At 37.5% G+C, this 17018-nt stretch overlaps 1 protein-coding gene across 21 annotated transcripts in view; it reads left to right on the top strand.

The window, feature by feature from the left end:
• Positions 1 to 17018, top strand: part of CDC42BPA (CDC42 binding protein kinase alpha) — a 291711-nt gene that overhangs the window by 143161 nt on the left and 131532 nt on the right. For all 21 annotated transcript variants that reach the window (XR_002336229.1, XM_021064438.1, XM_021064431.1 and 18 more), the window contains exons 7-10: positions 3558 to 3758; positions 5493 to 5741; positions 7662 to 7741; positions 11468 to 11634. Coding sequence is in view for 20 of the 21 variants with exons in the window: in XM_021064438.1 (XP_020920097.1) it covers positions 3558 to 3758; positions 5493 to 5741; positions 7662 to 7741; positions 11468 to 11634 (697 nt within the window). In the remaining variant the exon portion in view is untranslated. The remainder of the gene's footprint in view (positions 1 to 3557; positions 3759 to 5492; positions 5742 to 7661; positions 7742 to 11467; positions 11635 to 17018) is intronic.

The raw sequence follows: 17018 nt of genomic DNA, 5'->3' as shown, positions 1-17018 counted from the left end.
AGATAGTTGCAGAATATATAAAGAACTCCTACAATTCAGTAACAAATTAACAATCCAATTCAAAATGAGCAAAGGACTTGAAAAGACATTTCTCCTAAGAGGATGTACAAATGGCCAACAAGCATATGGCAAAATGCTCAGCATGACTCATCATTGGGGAAATGCAAGTCAAAACCATAATGAAATATTAAATGGATGGCTACTATTTTGGCAAAGATATGAGAAAATTGGAATCCATGTGTACTGTTGGAAAATGTTACAGCCACCATGGAAAAAAGTATGGCAGTTCTTCAAAAAACTAAAAATAGAATTACCATATGATTCAGCAGTTCCACTTCTGGGTGTGTACTCCACAGAATTTAAAGCCAGGTCTCAAAGAGATATTTGTTAACCCATGTTCATAGCACCATTATTAACCTTAGCCAAGGGATGTAAGCAGCTCAGGTGTCCATCAACAAGTGAATGGATAATGAGAATGTGGTAGATACATAAAATGGAATATTATTCAACTTTAAAGGAAGAAAGTTCTTGCACACACTACAACATGGATAGACCTGGAATACATGCTCAGTGTTATGAACCAGACACAAAAGAACAAATATTATATAATTTCATTTATATAAGGTACCTAGAGTAGTCAAATTTATAGAAAGTATGGTGGTAATGGCCAGGGCCTAGGAAGAGGGGGTCATGTTTAATAGATTTTCCCTTTTGCAAGATGAAAAGTGTTTTAGAGATGGATGGTGGTGATGGATACACCACAATGTAAATGTACTTAATGCCACTTAACTATGAATTTATAAATAAAATTTATATTATGGGTATTTTATCACAATTAAAAATAATAAAAAATAAGCAAAAAATAAAAATTAGAAAATCAAGAAACTTAGAACATTTTAATCCCAATTGCTCCCTTAGTACCATATTGTTTTCTGGTTATTTTAGTTCTTAGTTTTCAATCTTTCAGTAGTTGTTCCTCTTCCTCCATCTCCTTTTTCTCTTGCTCCTCCTCCTTTTTTTACTCCTTACTGTTTCTTTCTCCTTCTCTTTGTCATTATTTTATCCAATTAATGGCAATTTAGATGTATGTTAAACTTTACTAATATCTTTGTTCACAGTTGCCTCTAGTGTCACATTCTTCCATCTGGGTTTATTTCTTGATTCTGAAATATATCCTTTAGTAATGTTAAACTGAAAGGGTCTATACGTGATAGTTCACTCAGTCTTTTTATGAAAACGTCTTTATTTAACCCTCATATTGGTATTATAATTTAGGTAGGTAGGGAACACAGTATTGACAATTATTTTGTCTCATCACTTTGAAGATAGAATTCCATTTTCTTCCAACTGTCTTGTTAGTATTAATAATTCAGCCGTCAGTCTAATTGTCATTCCTTGGTAGATCATCTCTTTATTCTTTTATGTTTTTAAGATATTTTACCTTTGGTGCCCTGTAGTTTAACTATGATGTGTATAGAAGTGGATCTGATTGTATTTATTTTTTCATATATTTTTTCAATGACTAGTTTTTTTCCATTTCTAGGACTTCTCTTCAATTTTTTCATCTTTTTCTTATATCTTTGATTTTTTCAATATGTTTAATACTTTTAAAAATATTTATTTCATGAATTGGAACTGATAATTATGACAGGTCTAAGTGTATTGTTTGGATTTCTGACTTTTGCTTAAAATGGAATGTTTCCTCATTTCTCACACATCAAAGTTCATCTTCAGTGGGCTTTGATGTGTGAGAATTATATATGGCCAAGTTTGAGCACATGTCCTCCAGGGTAGTTTTGACTTCATTATGCCAGGCTTTCTACAGACACCTAACCTGGTGCCGCTGTTTTTGTTTTTCTTGAGAACTTCTGGATCACAGAAACCCTGGGAATTAGAAATCCAAAGGGTAGAACTATGTAATCTAAAGTTATGAATTTCTAAAGGAGGAAACTTTTTTTCATGGATCAGCCACAGTGTAGACAAAAAATGTGCTGAGTAGCAGATTTTTATAATTCACTTTTTCACTTAGAATATACCTTTTAGGGTAAAGGTTATATGGGGCAGCCTCTCATTTCAAACCTCATGAAAGTGCAGGGTCTTTCTTCATGTCCTTATGTATATGTTAAAATCCGGGTACCTAGAAAATGCAAACCAATAATTCCCCAATCACACTCTTGCTCTAATACTTGCCACCCTAATTCTCAATTGTTTCTTGATTACTGGCCCCTAAGAATATTTCTTTATTTAAATGCTCATTTATGTGTTTATAAAAATTTTTCAGTTCTCTTTATTTCATTTTTAAAGTTTTATTGAAGTATAGTTGATTTACAAGGTTGTGATAATTTTTCTGTACAACTAAGGGTTATACATGTACACACCTAAAAACGGTTGTTATATTTTATCTACTATTTTATAAAGCTTGTAGCGGAAGAGTTTTCAGATTACCGATTCTCAGTATTGCTTAAGAGAAAGTCTGATCTATAATGATTATTAGGAATGATAATTTAGTCTAGAAAATTGAGAGTATTAGGCATTATTTATCTTGAGAATGTAAATTTCTTGCTGTGTTCTCTTAAAAATATAAAGAGCCGATTTTCTTTTACTTTGGAGTGCCTTACAGGATATATGCCGAGGATCTTTTTTAGCTGGTGTTTTCTAATTGACATCTAACTTACCGTAATTGTATGCCCAACTGTTTTTCTCTACCGGGACTTTATTTTATTTAATTAATTAATTAATTTATTTATTTATTTTTGTTTTTTTGCCTTTTCTTGAGCCGCTCCTGCGGCACATGGAGGTTCTCAGGCTAGGGGTTGGATCAGAGCTGTAGCTGCCAGCCTACGCCAGAGCCACAGCAAGAGGGATCCGAGCCGCGTCTGCGACCTACACCACATGGCAACACCGGATCCTTACTTAACCCACTGAACAAGGCCAGGGATCGAACCTGCAACCCATGGTTCCTGGTCACTGAGTCACGACAGGAAATCCTCTACTGGGACTTTATTTTTTGAAGGCTATATTTTTACCCTTGTATAATTGTTTAAATAAATAAGTAGTTTGTGGGACATTGTTAATATGTATTTCCTTAGGTTTTCATTAAGATATTTCAAAATAATCTCCAGGTTGCACATAGTTTTGGCCAGGTTTTTTTTCTGTTTTTTCTTTTCCCCTCTGATTAATTGTAAAAAAAACTCACATCTTTTTTTATATGTGAATGTTGGACCTTTAATATTAATAATTAGAAGGTTCTAAGGTAGATATTCAGTTTGTGGTTAGTAGCAGTGTTCTTCAAATCATATTGTTACCCTAAATGTAATCAATTAAGTAACAGCGGCAATAGTATTCTGTAGTGTTATAAAATCTGGAGATGATTGGTATGGGAATTTTAGAAATTTTAGCTTACATGGATAAGGAGGCTAAATTCAGATAATGACAAAGTTGTACTTGTTATGAAATAATGCTTATTGCATTTCAAAGTAAATATAAACATTTCTAACTTAAAATTATTTTTTTCCTAATACATTGTAGTAGATTACTAAAAATGTGAACTTCTTCAGGTTCAGTCCTCAGTGGCCGTTGGAACTCCAGATTATATCTCTCCTGAAATCCTTCAAGCCATGGAAGATGGAAAAGGCAGATACGGACCTGAGTGTGACTGGTGGTCTTTGGGGGTCTGTATGTATGAAATGCTTTATGGAGAAACACCATTTTATGCAGAGTCTCTGGTGGAAACATATGGAAAAATCATGAATCACAAAGTTAGTATATTTTACTAATTTTTGAACTAATATGGTAAAATAATACATATAGTAAATTTAAAATGTGATACTTAAATTTAAAATGTGATAGCATATCCCCTACTGGTATGCTAATTTCATACCAGTAGAGGATATGACAAACATAAGTAATCGAAATCCATAAATTATATGGAAAATTATTAGTTCTCATCTTCTCCTGTATTTTATTAGAGATACTCCTAAGTAGGAAATTGAATGGTTTCTCCAGTAGAATAACAAAAATCATAAGCAGACCATTTATATCATTACTACAGTAAAGTTTGATAATGACTAGAATGTATTTAAAAATTCTCAATCTTAAGAGTAACATATGAAATGCAGATCAAACTGGCAAAGGTGAAAAGAAAAAATAGTACTCTTTACTGTAAATAATCCAGTGAGATGGACATTGTTAGACATTGTTGATAGAGATGTAAATTGATGTAATCTTTCTGTCAGGTTTCTAAGTATGTATCCAGAGCCTTAAAAATGGTATAAACCTTGGATTGAACAACATCAGTTCTAGCAGCCTACCCTAAGGAAGTATTCGTAGAACAGAGACATGTACCAGGATACCTATCCCGTTCTTATTTATGATCACCAAATATTGGAAAGAGTCCAGGTGTACAACAGGAAAGACTTAGTAACACTTTAATCCATTTAGCACTAAGTGAAATAGATTGTTGGATTCTTATTATCAGTCTCAGAAGATTGTGAACAAATGGAAAAACCTAGCTATTGATAGGACTAACCCAAAAAGGGAGTAAGATCCCTTTTTAATTTCTTCTGGTTATGTAATTATGATTAGTTATTTTACATATATATAAATCAGTTTTATAGAGTTGATGCTTTTCTACCTGGATGCAAAGGTAATCTACTAAATAGTTTTAGAGTTGAAAGACAAGAAACAGCTATAAAATTGTAAATAGCATGTAAAGCATTTCAGATAGAAATCATTGTACTATAATGTAGCTGTTAAGAACACAGATACTGGAGTCAGCAGCTGCAGTTAAAATGCCAGTTCCACCACATATTAGTTTGTGACATTAAGTGAATTGCTTAAACTGTTTCTTCATTTGCTCATCTATAAAATTAGAGAAATAGGAGTACCAACTTTATACAGTTGCTCTGAGGATTAAATGAGCTAAATGAATAAAGTGCTTCCAATAATGTAAAGTATGTGTTATATTCTTTTAAAATGTTCAGAATGGAGTTCCCGTGGTTGTACAAGAGGTTAAGGATCCAGCATTGCCACAGCTGTGGTGTAGTTCATAGCTCCAGCTCAGATTCAGTCTCTGGCCCAGGAACTTCCATATGCCACAAGAGTGGCCAAAAACAAAAAAGGAAAAAAATGTTCAATATTATTAATCATTAGTATGTGACTTATATGAACATTATCAGTCATATACACTATTGATATATTGAGTCAAATTCTACTACACTGAATTCTTTTCATTCTGACAGCATTTAATGTATTTTAACATTCTTTCTGTCTTGCATGTATGATTAAATGACATATGAAATGAAGAGTTCTTGTAGGAAAATGAGCTTTTTAAATTTGTTCCTGTATTTCCTTTAGTATCTGTACTTTGAACCAGTATATATTTGCTAGATATTTTTAAAAGAAAATGTCTTTTAAAGAAAGTAAATAGTAACATCAACCTACTTAGGATGTTTAATAGTGATTTATATTTCGTTTCTATTATTCCTTGTTAGGAAAGGTTTCAGTTTCCAGCTCAAGTGACTGATGTGTCTGAAAATGCTAAGGATCTTATTCGAAGGCTCATTTGTAGCAGAGAACATCGGCTTGGTCAAAATGGAATAGAGGACTTTAAGAAACACCCATTTTTCAGTGGAATCGATTGGGATAATATTCGAAACTGTGAAGCACCTTATATTCCAGAAGTTAGTAGCCCAACAGATACATCGAATTTTGATGTGGATGATGATTGTTTAAAAAATTCTGTGAGTATGACTTTGTAAAGAAATTCTGTCCCTCCGCTTTTTTTTTTTTTTTTTTTTTTTTTGGTAAATACAGTTATGAAGTAATTTTATAGACAGCCTTTTCAATTATTAGTCAGTTATCATGGTTTCTAGTATTTATTCCGTCTACATCAGGAAATTAAGGGAGTTAACAGAGATGAACATGGTCATTCATGACTAGGAGCTTAAAAAAAATAAAAGATTTGCTTCTTAGATTAGTTATGACATTAGGTTTGCCTAAGAAGAAGATGAATTAGAGACTTTAAAAAGTGGACTTCATGATGGCAGAGTGAGATGCTGGCAAATCTTCTTAAATATTATGCCGTGAAACTCGCCAAAATTGTCAAAAAAAAACTATTTCAGGGCTTGACTAATCAACTCAAGGTAAATAAATTGAGAAGCATTTATTCATTGAAAACTGTGAACTTTGGATAAAATCAGCCCTCCCAACCCTTCCCTCAGCTTAATTGGGACAGTAGAACTGCTCGCGTGGAGCTGCTTATAAAAACCAGCAGCCTTGCTGCCAGAGGGAGTTGACTTGATCCTAGAGCTAAATACCCATGCTCAGTGGTGGTGCCATTAGCAGTAGCAAACTTGGTAGGAAAGGAATGGGGAGAAAAAAATCTGTGGCCTTATTAGACTGAGGTTATAGCCCTGTTTGAGGCAGGAGGCTGACCAGTGGTTTTAGCCCAGGAATTGAAATAAACAGGCCAGCATAGTTTGCCAACCTCTGCTCTAAACAATTAGGTTATATTAAATTAAAATTTAGGAAAATAACAGTTTTTTTTTTTTTTTTGTCTTTTTAACCTTCTTATTTTAAACTTTCATATTCAGTTATTTCTTATGGGTTTAAGTCTGCACTAAAAGCTTTTATATTAATTTTATATCACTTTTCAATGTTCAGTGAGTACCATGTTTAAGACAGATAAGAACTTCTCTTATACTTTCCTTCCTGAACCTGATAAGAAACAATTAAATGGCTTTTCCTCATCAGTTTTATTACAAGAATTATGTTTACTGTTACCAGGAATTGTGTCATTCCAGATGAAATACACAGTAGAGTTGATTCTATTTGCTGTGGTTATGTTCAGTAAACTTGCCGTGAATACTGACTGTATTAGTGAATCCTGAACCATCGCTTCTGGGGGAAATACAGGGTTAGCTTCCTGTGAGCCTCTGGTCACAACATTTTTCCTAAGCCAATCAGTACAATACATCAGCCAAGCAATACATTGTTTTATGTGTGTTTCTCTTTAAAGACACCTTATTGTCAATTCATTAATGTCAAACTCATGGCCACCAGCACTGTAACTCGTGCTGGAATGAAGCTTATCTAACACACATTTTTTGGTAAGGCAAGTCACAGCCTTCTTGCTTGGGAACAATAGATGGCACTTGAGCACTGCTCTTGGAGGGTGTCTTAAACAGCAAAATCACCTTTAAAAAACACCAACCAAGAAGAGCAAAATGTGGCACATGTAGACCTTGAAAAAAACACTTGTTTACAGTATGAGAGCTGGACCAAGAAGCCCGAATGTCTCCTTTTCAGCTTTGGCTGGGAACTTGTGTATAGAGCAACTCACATCTTTCTTTGCTTTGCAAGTAACTGCAGATGACTACAGAAGTACTTGCGAATATTGATTTGAGTGTTACAAATAAATTGTAGTGATTAGACAGATTTGCAGATATAGAATACATAAATAATGATTGTACTCTCAATGTCTGTCAGACTTTAAATCTTTCATTTTATTAGAATTCCACAATAGCAGTGTTTATGGTCCAAGTTTTATGTTACTAAACATCTGTACCAAACTTAGCAGTGTTTCTACTTTAATCAGTCACTTATTTCCTATTGACCGTTCATAGTTCTCATTTCTTACCAGGTGTTTTTTCCTCTTTTAGGAAACAATGCCCCCACCAACACATACTGCATTTTCTGGCCACCATCTGCCATTTGTTGGTTTTACATATACTAGTAGCTGGTAAGTTTGGAAAGTTAACATGATTTAGACAATTTGAAGTAAAATAAAAATGAATTGAGGTTTTAAAAAATGTTTTAAGTAGTTCCTGTCATGGCTCAGTGGAAATGAATCTGAGCAGCATCCATGAGGATGCATGTTCAATCCCTGGCCTTGCTCAGTGGGTTAAGGATCTGGCATTGTGGTGAGCTGTAGTGTAGGTTGCAGATGCAGCTCAGACTGACGTTGCTTTGGCTGTGGTATAGGCTGGCGACTATAGCTCCGATTGGACCCCTAGCCTGGGAATCTCCATATGCCGTGGGTGTGGCCCTTAAAAAAAAGAAAAGTATAAATGTTTAAGGGATGAAGCTACTATTGGAAAAAGTTAGACATGACGAAATGAATAGAACATGTAAGACTCTGAACTCACTTTGGAGGAAAAAGAATAGGGCAAATAGAGAGCTTAGAGTCTGTTAGCAATGAGGCTGGAATTAGAAGGATCTCTTGCTATTGAATAAATATTTTTAGGTGTAAAGCATCAGAACTTTCAGCCCATTAATCTTAACCTTCTTTTCACTGATCCTTATTCGACTCATATCTTCTCTTTCCTTCTTATCTTTCCTTAAATTTCACTGAGAATGATTGTAATCACTGCCTGGGTACCCCTCAGTTCCTTGACTCTCATTCTGTATCACTGGTTTTGTTAAGTTGACATTCATTATTAAAGTTCAGATTTTTGCCTGCACCTGTGCAATACAAAGTGTCCAGAGAAAAATATCTGACTATTCCTACTGGTCTCACTTCAAGTTCATGATGCCCAACCTCAAGTGCCCCTTATTGCTGCCTGGCAGGTACACTGTATTATCGTAGTGCATTCACTCTTCCACTCTTCTAGGTAACCATTTCATACTTTATACTTTCCCCTGAAACCTCTGAAATCCTTACCCTCACCTGATGATCTTGCTTCCTCTTTCACGGAGGGGTTGGAGTGAGCAGCAGACCGCTTCCACAAGTTCCCATCACCACATTCACCACCTGTTTACCTCTGGACCCGCATACTCTTCTCTGTGTGAGCTCCCTACCCTAGTGTTGGTCCCTGTGTGCATTGCTAACTGGTAACTCCTAAAATCTTCCTTTTCTGTGTCATTTGAGTAACAGACCATTTCCATCAGCTCACAAGCATGCTATTTTTTTCCTTCCATCTTAAAGCAAAACATAAAAATCTGTCTTAATCCAACTTTCTTTACCTGCTACCAACCATTATTCAGCTCTATGTTATAGCAAAATTACTTCAAACTGTTGTGTATGCTTTGTCCATTTTTCTCATACTCTAATTTCTTGGCACTGTGGTAGTCAGGTTTGTGCTCCCATCACATCATGAAAACTGCTTTTATTGATGTCACCACTGACCTCCTTGTCTCTAAACTTAACAATCATTTCTCAGTGGTCCCAGTATTACTTATTGGCCAAGTCTCATCTCATTTGTCATGGCTGCTTCCCATTAAAACACTTTCTCCTCTTTGCTTCCAGAGCACTGGCCTCATTTCTTCCTATCTTTTTGGCCACTCCTTCTCATTCTCCACATCCCTCCTAATCTCCCTATGTCCCATGGCTTTTCTTTGCTCTTTTCTGTTTCCTTCCTGGTGTTCCTCTAGATATTTGCTGATTACTCCTAAATACGTTTTTCCAGCTGAGGCCTGTCTCCTCTCCTTAAAATCTGTCTTGGAGTTCCTGTCATGGTGAAGTGGAAATGAATCTGACCAGGAACCATGAGGTTTCAGGTTTGATCCCTGGACTCGCTCAGTGGGTTAAGGATCTGGCATTGAGCTGTGGTGTAGATCACAGATGTCGTTCGGACCTTGCGTTGCTGTGGCTGTGGTGTGGGCCTGCAGCTGTAGCTCCAGTTGGACCCCTAGCCTGGGAACTTCCATATGCCACAGGTGCAGCCCTAAACTAACTAACTAACTAACTAAATCTCTCCTCTCTCCTAACTACCTACTTGAGTTGTTCATGATGTCATCTCTTATGTTTCTCTGAACATGAGTGATTCTGCTAAAAGATAAGTCAGATATGTCACTCTCCTGTTCAGGACCAATCCTCACTACCCCCAGCTCCAGTGGCTTCATATTTTAACTCCAAACTGAAGTTCTTATGAGGCCCTATGTGACTGGCAGAGTTTATCTTTCTGAGTGTGCGTCCTTCTCTTCTTGCCCTTGCTCACTTTGCAGCCACCCCGTCTCCTTTCTGGCCCTCCAACATGCCAGGCCTACTCTTTCTGGTCTCAGGGCTTTCACCCTTCTGTTCCATCTACCAGGAATGCTTTGCCCCTCATGTTCCCTTGGCGGGTCCCCTTATTCTTTCTGGACTTATTCAGAGTTGCTTTCTGAGTGATGATTTTCCTGACCACTTTATCTACATCTTTATTTACTCCCCTCAGTAATTCATTTCCCTCTTTCCTGCTTTATGTTTTCTTCTACGCACATAACATTATCTAATATATTGATTACTGTGCTTGTTTATTGTTGTCTTTGCCACTGGACTATAAGCCTCCACGTGGGCAAGTTTTGTCTGTTTTGCTCACTCCTGAGTATCCAGCACTTCAGATATTTTTAATGAAATTGTGTTGAATTAAAGAAAGCATTTCACTTAAAAAATTTTTATTGAAGTATCTAGTTGATGTGTAATATAATATAAGCTATAGGTGTACCATATAGTGAGTCATAATTTTTAAAGGTTAAACTCCATTTATGGTTATTATAAAATATTGGCTATATTTCCTGTGTTGTACAGTACATCCTGTAGCTTATGAAAGCATTTCACTTTTGAATTCCATAGGTGACATGCTTGGTGCTTTTGGCTGCTCTTTTACTTAGGTGGTCACATTGTTTTATGCTACCAGTAATCCTTCAGCAAACTTGATTTTATAATTTGCGGTTGTTAAAATAAATTCAGGATAATTTGGGCCACTTAAGTTTTCATTTTTAAAATGCTTCTCGGAGTTCCCATCGTGGCGCAGTGGTTATCGAATCCGACTAGGAACCTTGAGGTTGCGGGTTCGGTCCCTGCCCTTGCTCAGTGGGTTAACGATCCGGCGTTGCCGTGAGCTGTGGTGTAGGTTGCAGATGCGGCTCGGATCCCGCGTTGCTGTGGCTCTGGCGTAGGTCTGTGGCTACAGCTCCGATTCAACCCCTAGCCTGGGAACCTCCATATGCCGTGGGAGCGGCCCAAGAAATAACAACAACAACAAAAAAGACAAAAGACAAAAATAAATAAATAAATAAATAAAATGCTTCTCAAAGGTCCTTTGTAAAAATGATTTTGTAAAAATTGTTTCATAAGCACTCCAGATGGCTAGCTGTAACAAGATGTCCAAATCCATTTTATTTATTTATTTATTTATTTTGTCTTTTATCTTCTTTTAGGTCCCCACCTGTGGCATATGGAGGTTCCCAGGCTAGGGGTCTAATCAGAACTGTAGCTGCCGGCCTACGCCACAGCCACAACAATGCCAGATCTGAGCCGTGTTTGCAACCTACACCACAGCTCATGGCAATGCCAGATCCTTAAGTCACTGAGCAAGGCCAGGGGTCGAACCCGCAACCTCATGGTTCCTAGTCGGATTCGCTTCCACTGAACCACAACAAGAACTCCGCCAAATCCATTTTTAAATGAACAAGTTCAAAAGGTTATCCTTTCTTTTCAGATTTACTATTTCAGTGTAAACCCACATTTCCCCCCCTTTTTTTTCAGTGTTCTTTCTGATCGGAGCTGTTTAAGAGTTACAGCTGGTCCCACACCTCTGGATCTTGATGCTAATGTTCAGAGGACTCTAGAGAACAACTTAGCAACCGAGGCCTATGAAAGAAGGATTAAGCGCCTTGAACAGGAAAAACTTGAACTTAGTAGAAAGCTTCAAGGTAAATATATTAAAGATAATGTTTTCTCTTTTTGAGTTGGACTCATGGTGTCAAAACTGTTTATTATAAGTGGTTGTTTTATCTTGAAAAAAAATTTTTATTAAATGGAAAAAAGTTGTAGAAATTTATGCAGAGTACAATATAACACCATTTGTGTAAACTCACAGATTTAATAGTAAATAGTAGAATAGCATTTGTTTCCCATGGGTGCATAGGAATGTATATAAATCCCTCTGGGGAGAGGAAAATGAATCTGCTAAGAAAAATGGAACCGTTCTAATCCTCCTGGACCACTTTATATGACTCCCTCCCATATTTCCTCAACCCTTAAAAGTTCTAACTCCCAGAAAACTAGGAGCTAGATATCACTCCTGTTGTAATATTCTCTGTAACATCACTCCTGTTGTAATAGTTGGTGATTTTAAAACGCACGTCAGTGAATATTCTTACTTCTTTAATATTCTTGATTCTTCACCTCTAGTGATCTTGTCCTGCACCCTCCCTCATCCACTCCGTGTGGTCGTAGTAAGATCTATCTTGAAATTACAGTATCTAAAACTCTTTTTTAACCTCAGTTTCAAGCAAACCCTTCACAGTCTCCTCCTGGTGGTTTTCTGGTTGACTTCCTCTAGTGTCTTAACTGCAGTGTTCCTTCAATTCCACCATTACCTATAATTCTATCGCCCTTTCACTGTTCCTCTTATAGCTTCAGTTCTCATTTTGTGGTCAGTCTTAATTATACCCTTTCATATATTCTCAAATCTATTACTCCTCTTTCTGTTTGTCAGACTCCTTTGGCAGAACCCCACCCCTAGTTAAATACACTGCATCTGTAACTGTGTGGCTGAAAGTAGTTTACTGAAAACACGCAACATGCCAATTAATCCCACTTTAAATTCATGAGCACTAATCTCAAACTGACTTAAGATCGTAGTGCTGTCCAGTAGCCCTTCTTTTTTCCTTAGCTCATTTCTGATTCCACCTCTTTACTCATTATTGGTCTGTTCAGATTTGCTGGTTTTTTTTTTTTTTTTGGTTCAGTTTAGGTAGATTGTGTTTCTAGAAATGTATCTGCTTTTTCTGTGTACTACTATACACCAAGGAGTTACATATTAGTTGTAATCCCATATGAGCATAAGTGGATCATAGATATATCTATAGCATCAGTTGTAAAGTCTCCCCTTTCACTTCTGATTTTATTTGAGTCCTCCCCCCCCTTTTTGGTCTTTTTGCCTTTTCTAGGGCCACTTCCTCCAGCATATGGAGGTTCCCAGGCTAGAGGTCTAATCAGAGCTGTAGCCACAGGCCTACGCCAGAGCCACAGCAACTGGGGATCTGTCTGCAGCCTACACCACAGCTCACCGCAATGCTGGATCCTTAACCCACTGAGCAAGGCCAGGGATCGAACCCTCAACCTCATGGTTTCTAGTCAGATTCGTTAGCCACTGTGCCATGACGGGAATTCCTCTCTCTTTTTTCTTTCTTTCTTTCTTTTTTTTTTGTCTTTTTTTGCTGTTTCTTTGGGCCGCTCCCACGGCATATGGAGGTTCCCAGGCTAGGGGTCCAATTGGATCTGTAGCCACTGGCTTACGCCAGAGCAACAGCAACTCGGGATTCGAGCCGCGTCTGCGACCTACACCACAGCTCACGGCAATGCTGGATCGTTAACCCACTGAGCAAGGGCAGGGATCAAACCCGCGACCTCATGGTTCCTAGTCGGATTTGTTAACCACTGCGCCACGACGGGAACTCCGCTCTCTCTTTTTTCTTAGTTTAGATTGTTTTGTCACATTTGTTTGTCTTAAAAAAAAAAAAAAAGCTTAGTTTTGTTGATCCTTTGTAGTCTGTTTTAAGTTGATTTTCTGTGGTGGGTTGCTCATTGCCCCCCTTTCATTTATGTTTCATGTCTCTCTGCTATATTTTTGCTTTGTCTTTACCATGAGGTTTACATAAAATATCTAATTGATGAAATAGACCTTTTTTTTTTTTTGCTGATTGCAACTTATCTTCATTCACCTGTAAAGTCTTCATTCTTTTACTCATCTCCTTTTATATATTTTTTTGGCCTTTTTTTGTCTTTTTAGGGCCGCACCTGCAGCATATGAAGTTCCCAGGCTAGGGGCCAATTGGAGCTGCAGCTGCCAGCCTATACCACAGCCACAGCAACACAGGATCCGAGCTGGATCTGTGACCTACACTGCAGCTCACGGCAATGCCAGATCCTCAACTCACTGAGGGTGGCCAGGGATTGAACCCGAATCCTCATGGATACTAGTCGTGTTCGTTATTGCTGAGCCACAGTGGGAACTCCCTCCTTTTATATTTTTGATGTCACAAATGATCACTTTTTATGCTGTGAATTTGCTACCAAATTGTAGTAGTTATAGTAATTTTTAGCACATTTATCCTATAACATTTATCCTATAATTGTTTAATATACTATTCAGAATACAGCTACAGTTTTCTAATTCTGACTGTCCACATATCATCTTTTTTTATTTATTTATTTATTTTTTTTGTCTTGTTGTTGTTGCTGTTGCTATTTCTTGGGCCGCTCCCGCGGCATATGGAGGTTCCCAGGCTAGGGGTTGAATCGGAGCTGTAGCCACCGGCCTATGCCAGAGCCACAGCAACGCGGGATCCGAGCCGCATCTGCAACCTACACCACAGCTCACGGCAACGCCGGATCGTTAACCCACTGAGCAAGGGCAGGGACCGAACCCGCAACCTCATGGTTCCTAGTCGGATTCGTTAACCACTGCGCCACGACGGGAACTCCCACATATCATCTTAATCAGAGTTTTGTGTACTTTCATCTTTTTGTTTCAGCTTGAAGAGCTCCTTTCATCATTTCTTATAAGACAATGTGTTGGTAAACTCCCACAGATTTTGTTTGCTGGTTAATGTATTCGGGGCTGGAAGTTTTATCTTTAAATACTTTGAATATGTTATTCCATTCTCTCCTGGCCTGTAGAGTTACTGCTTATAGCCTAATGGGGATTTCTTCATAGGATACTTTTTTTTTTTTTTCCTTGGGCCACTCCCTCGCATATGGAGGTTCCCAGGCTAGGGGTCAAATTGGAGCTGTAGCCACCAGCCTACACCAGAGCCACAGGAACGCTGATCCCAGCCGCGTCTGCAACCTACACCACAGCTCACCGCAATGCTGGATCCTTAACCCACTGAGCAAGGGCAGGGACCGAACCCGCAACCTCATGGTTCCTAGTCGGATTCATTAACCACTGAGCCACGACGGGAACTCCTTCATAGGATACTTTTTAAAAAACTTTCTTTAGCCATGTTACAGAAGCAGCTCGGCTGCTGTAGTGACAACACCAGATTCTTAACCCTCTGTGCCAGAAGGGAATTCCAGGATACTTTCTTTTTTTCCCCCTGACTGCCTTTAAAATTCTTTTTTAAGCATTGACTTATTTAATTTAATATTTATTTTTTATTGAAGTATATTTGATTTACAATGTTGTGTTAGTTTCAGGTGTACAGCTAAGTGATTCAGTTATACAGATACACATACCCATTCTTTTTTAGATTCTTTTCCCATATAGGTTATTACAGAACATTAAGTAGAGTTCCCTGTGCTGTGTATGTAGGTCCTTGTTATGTTTTATATTTAATAGTTTATAAAGTTAATCCCTAACTTCTAGTTTATCCCTCCCCCTGCCCTGGTAATCATAAATTTGTGTGAGTCTGTCTCTGTTTTATAAATAAATTCATTTGTATCATTTTTTTAAGATTCCACATTTAAGTGATATCATATATTTGTCTTTCTGACTCCCTTCATTTAGTGTGATAATCTCTAGGTCCATTCATGTTGCTGCAAATGGCATTATTTTCTTGTTTTTTATGGTTGAGTAATATTTCACTGTGTATGTACCACACTTCTTTATCTATTCCTCTGTTGATGGGCTTGCTTTCTTGTTAGCTTTCTATAATGCGTGTTGGTAATGTAATATGTGTCATTATAATGTGTTTCTGCATTGAGATAGGTATTTTGTTAGCTTCATGGACTTTTATGTCCAGTTTTTTTTTCCCCAACTATTATTTCATTAAATAAACTTACTGCCCCTTTGTCCCTCTCTTCTCCTTCCGGTGTATCCATTATCTTTATGTTGGCTTTTTAAATAGAATCTGATAACTCCTGTAGGGTTTCTTCACTAAATAATAATTCTCTCTCCTCTTCCACCTGAATCATTTCTAAGTCCCTATCTTCTATATGGCTTATTCTTTCTTTCATCTCATGTGCTCTATTTCCATTACTTTCTAGTGTACTCTTCATCTCATTTACTGTTTTTTTTCGCCTATAGAATTTTTATTTTATTCTTTTTTATAATTTCAGTCTTTCTGGTAAAGTGCTTCTTCTGTTCATTAATTTTATTCCTGAGTCCATTGAGTTGTCTTTCTGGGATTTCTTGTAGCTTGTGGAATTTCTTCATAACAGCTAGTTTGAATTCTTCATTACTGGATTGCAATATTCTGTGTCTTTGAGTTGGTTGCTTAGAGAATTGTCATTTTCTTTTTTTATTGTATTATGTAATTTTTCCTAGTGTTTTGTGAAATGTGCCTCTGTCATCACATTTGAAGTAGTGAGCACCTTATTTAGGTAAGGCTTTTGTTTGCTTTCAATCCAAGTTCAGTTGATTGGCATCAGAAGACCTTCTTTTCCAGAAGGTGGCGCTATAGCAAAAATTTGGGGTTTCTCTTTCTTGGGGGCTGACTAATCACTGAAGTTTGAAGCCTGTGTATAGTCAAAACTGTTGCAGAGCCTAGGCCTATATTTAGTACCTACTATGGGCTTTGGGTGGAGGTGTTCAGAGACCTGAGGGCAGATAGCAAGAAATGCATTCCTTCCTTTCCTTTTGTCTGCCTTCTTTCCTTTCTTCCCCTCCCCCTGCCCCCTTCACAAATCCAGTATTGCTGAAGAGCTACAGGGTTCCTCCTGCTACAGACCTTGTAGCCAGGCCAACTTTCACTCACCACTTTCACATTCTAGCCACTCTGCTAGAAAGGTCACTGCTGCCAATACCTTGGATCTGTAGCCTCCTCCAAGGTACAGTGTACCTGCTTCTGGATGCACAGGTGGGTGGATCTCTCAGGTGTCCTGGTGTGCTGTGTGGAAAAACTTTTATTCAGTTACGGATGTCAAATTAGTTGTGAGTCAAAGGGGAGAGGAAAAAGAAATGACTCACAGGATGTGACTTCGGTGTTACTTTTGATTTTTAAATGGTGATATGCATGTAATAAAGTGTACAAGTACTCACTTTTAAATGTGAGCCCCATAAATATTTATATTCGTGTACTTTTATTTAACCTCCACCCTAATCAGTATATAAAATATTTCTAGGCCTAGCATAAAGATCCACCATGCC

Source organism: Sus scrofa, chromosome 10 (assembly GCF_000003025.6).
Source record: "Sus scrofa isolate TJ Tabasco breed Duroc chromosome 10, Sscrofa11.1, whole genome shotgun sequence".
NCBI classification, from domain to species: domain Eukaryota; kingdom Metazoa; phylum Chordata; class Mammalia; order Artiodactyla; family Suidae; genus Sus; species Sus scrofa.
Note: the sequence above shows the minus strand (reverse complement) of the source record. Positions and strands in the feature narration are given on the sequence as shown.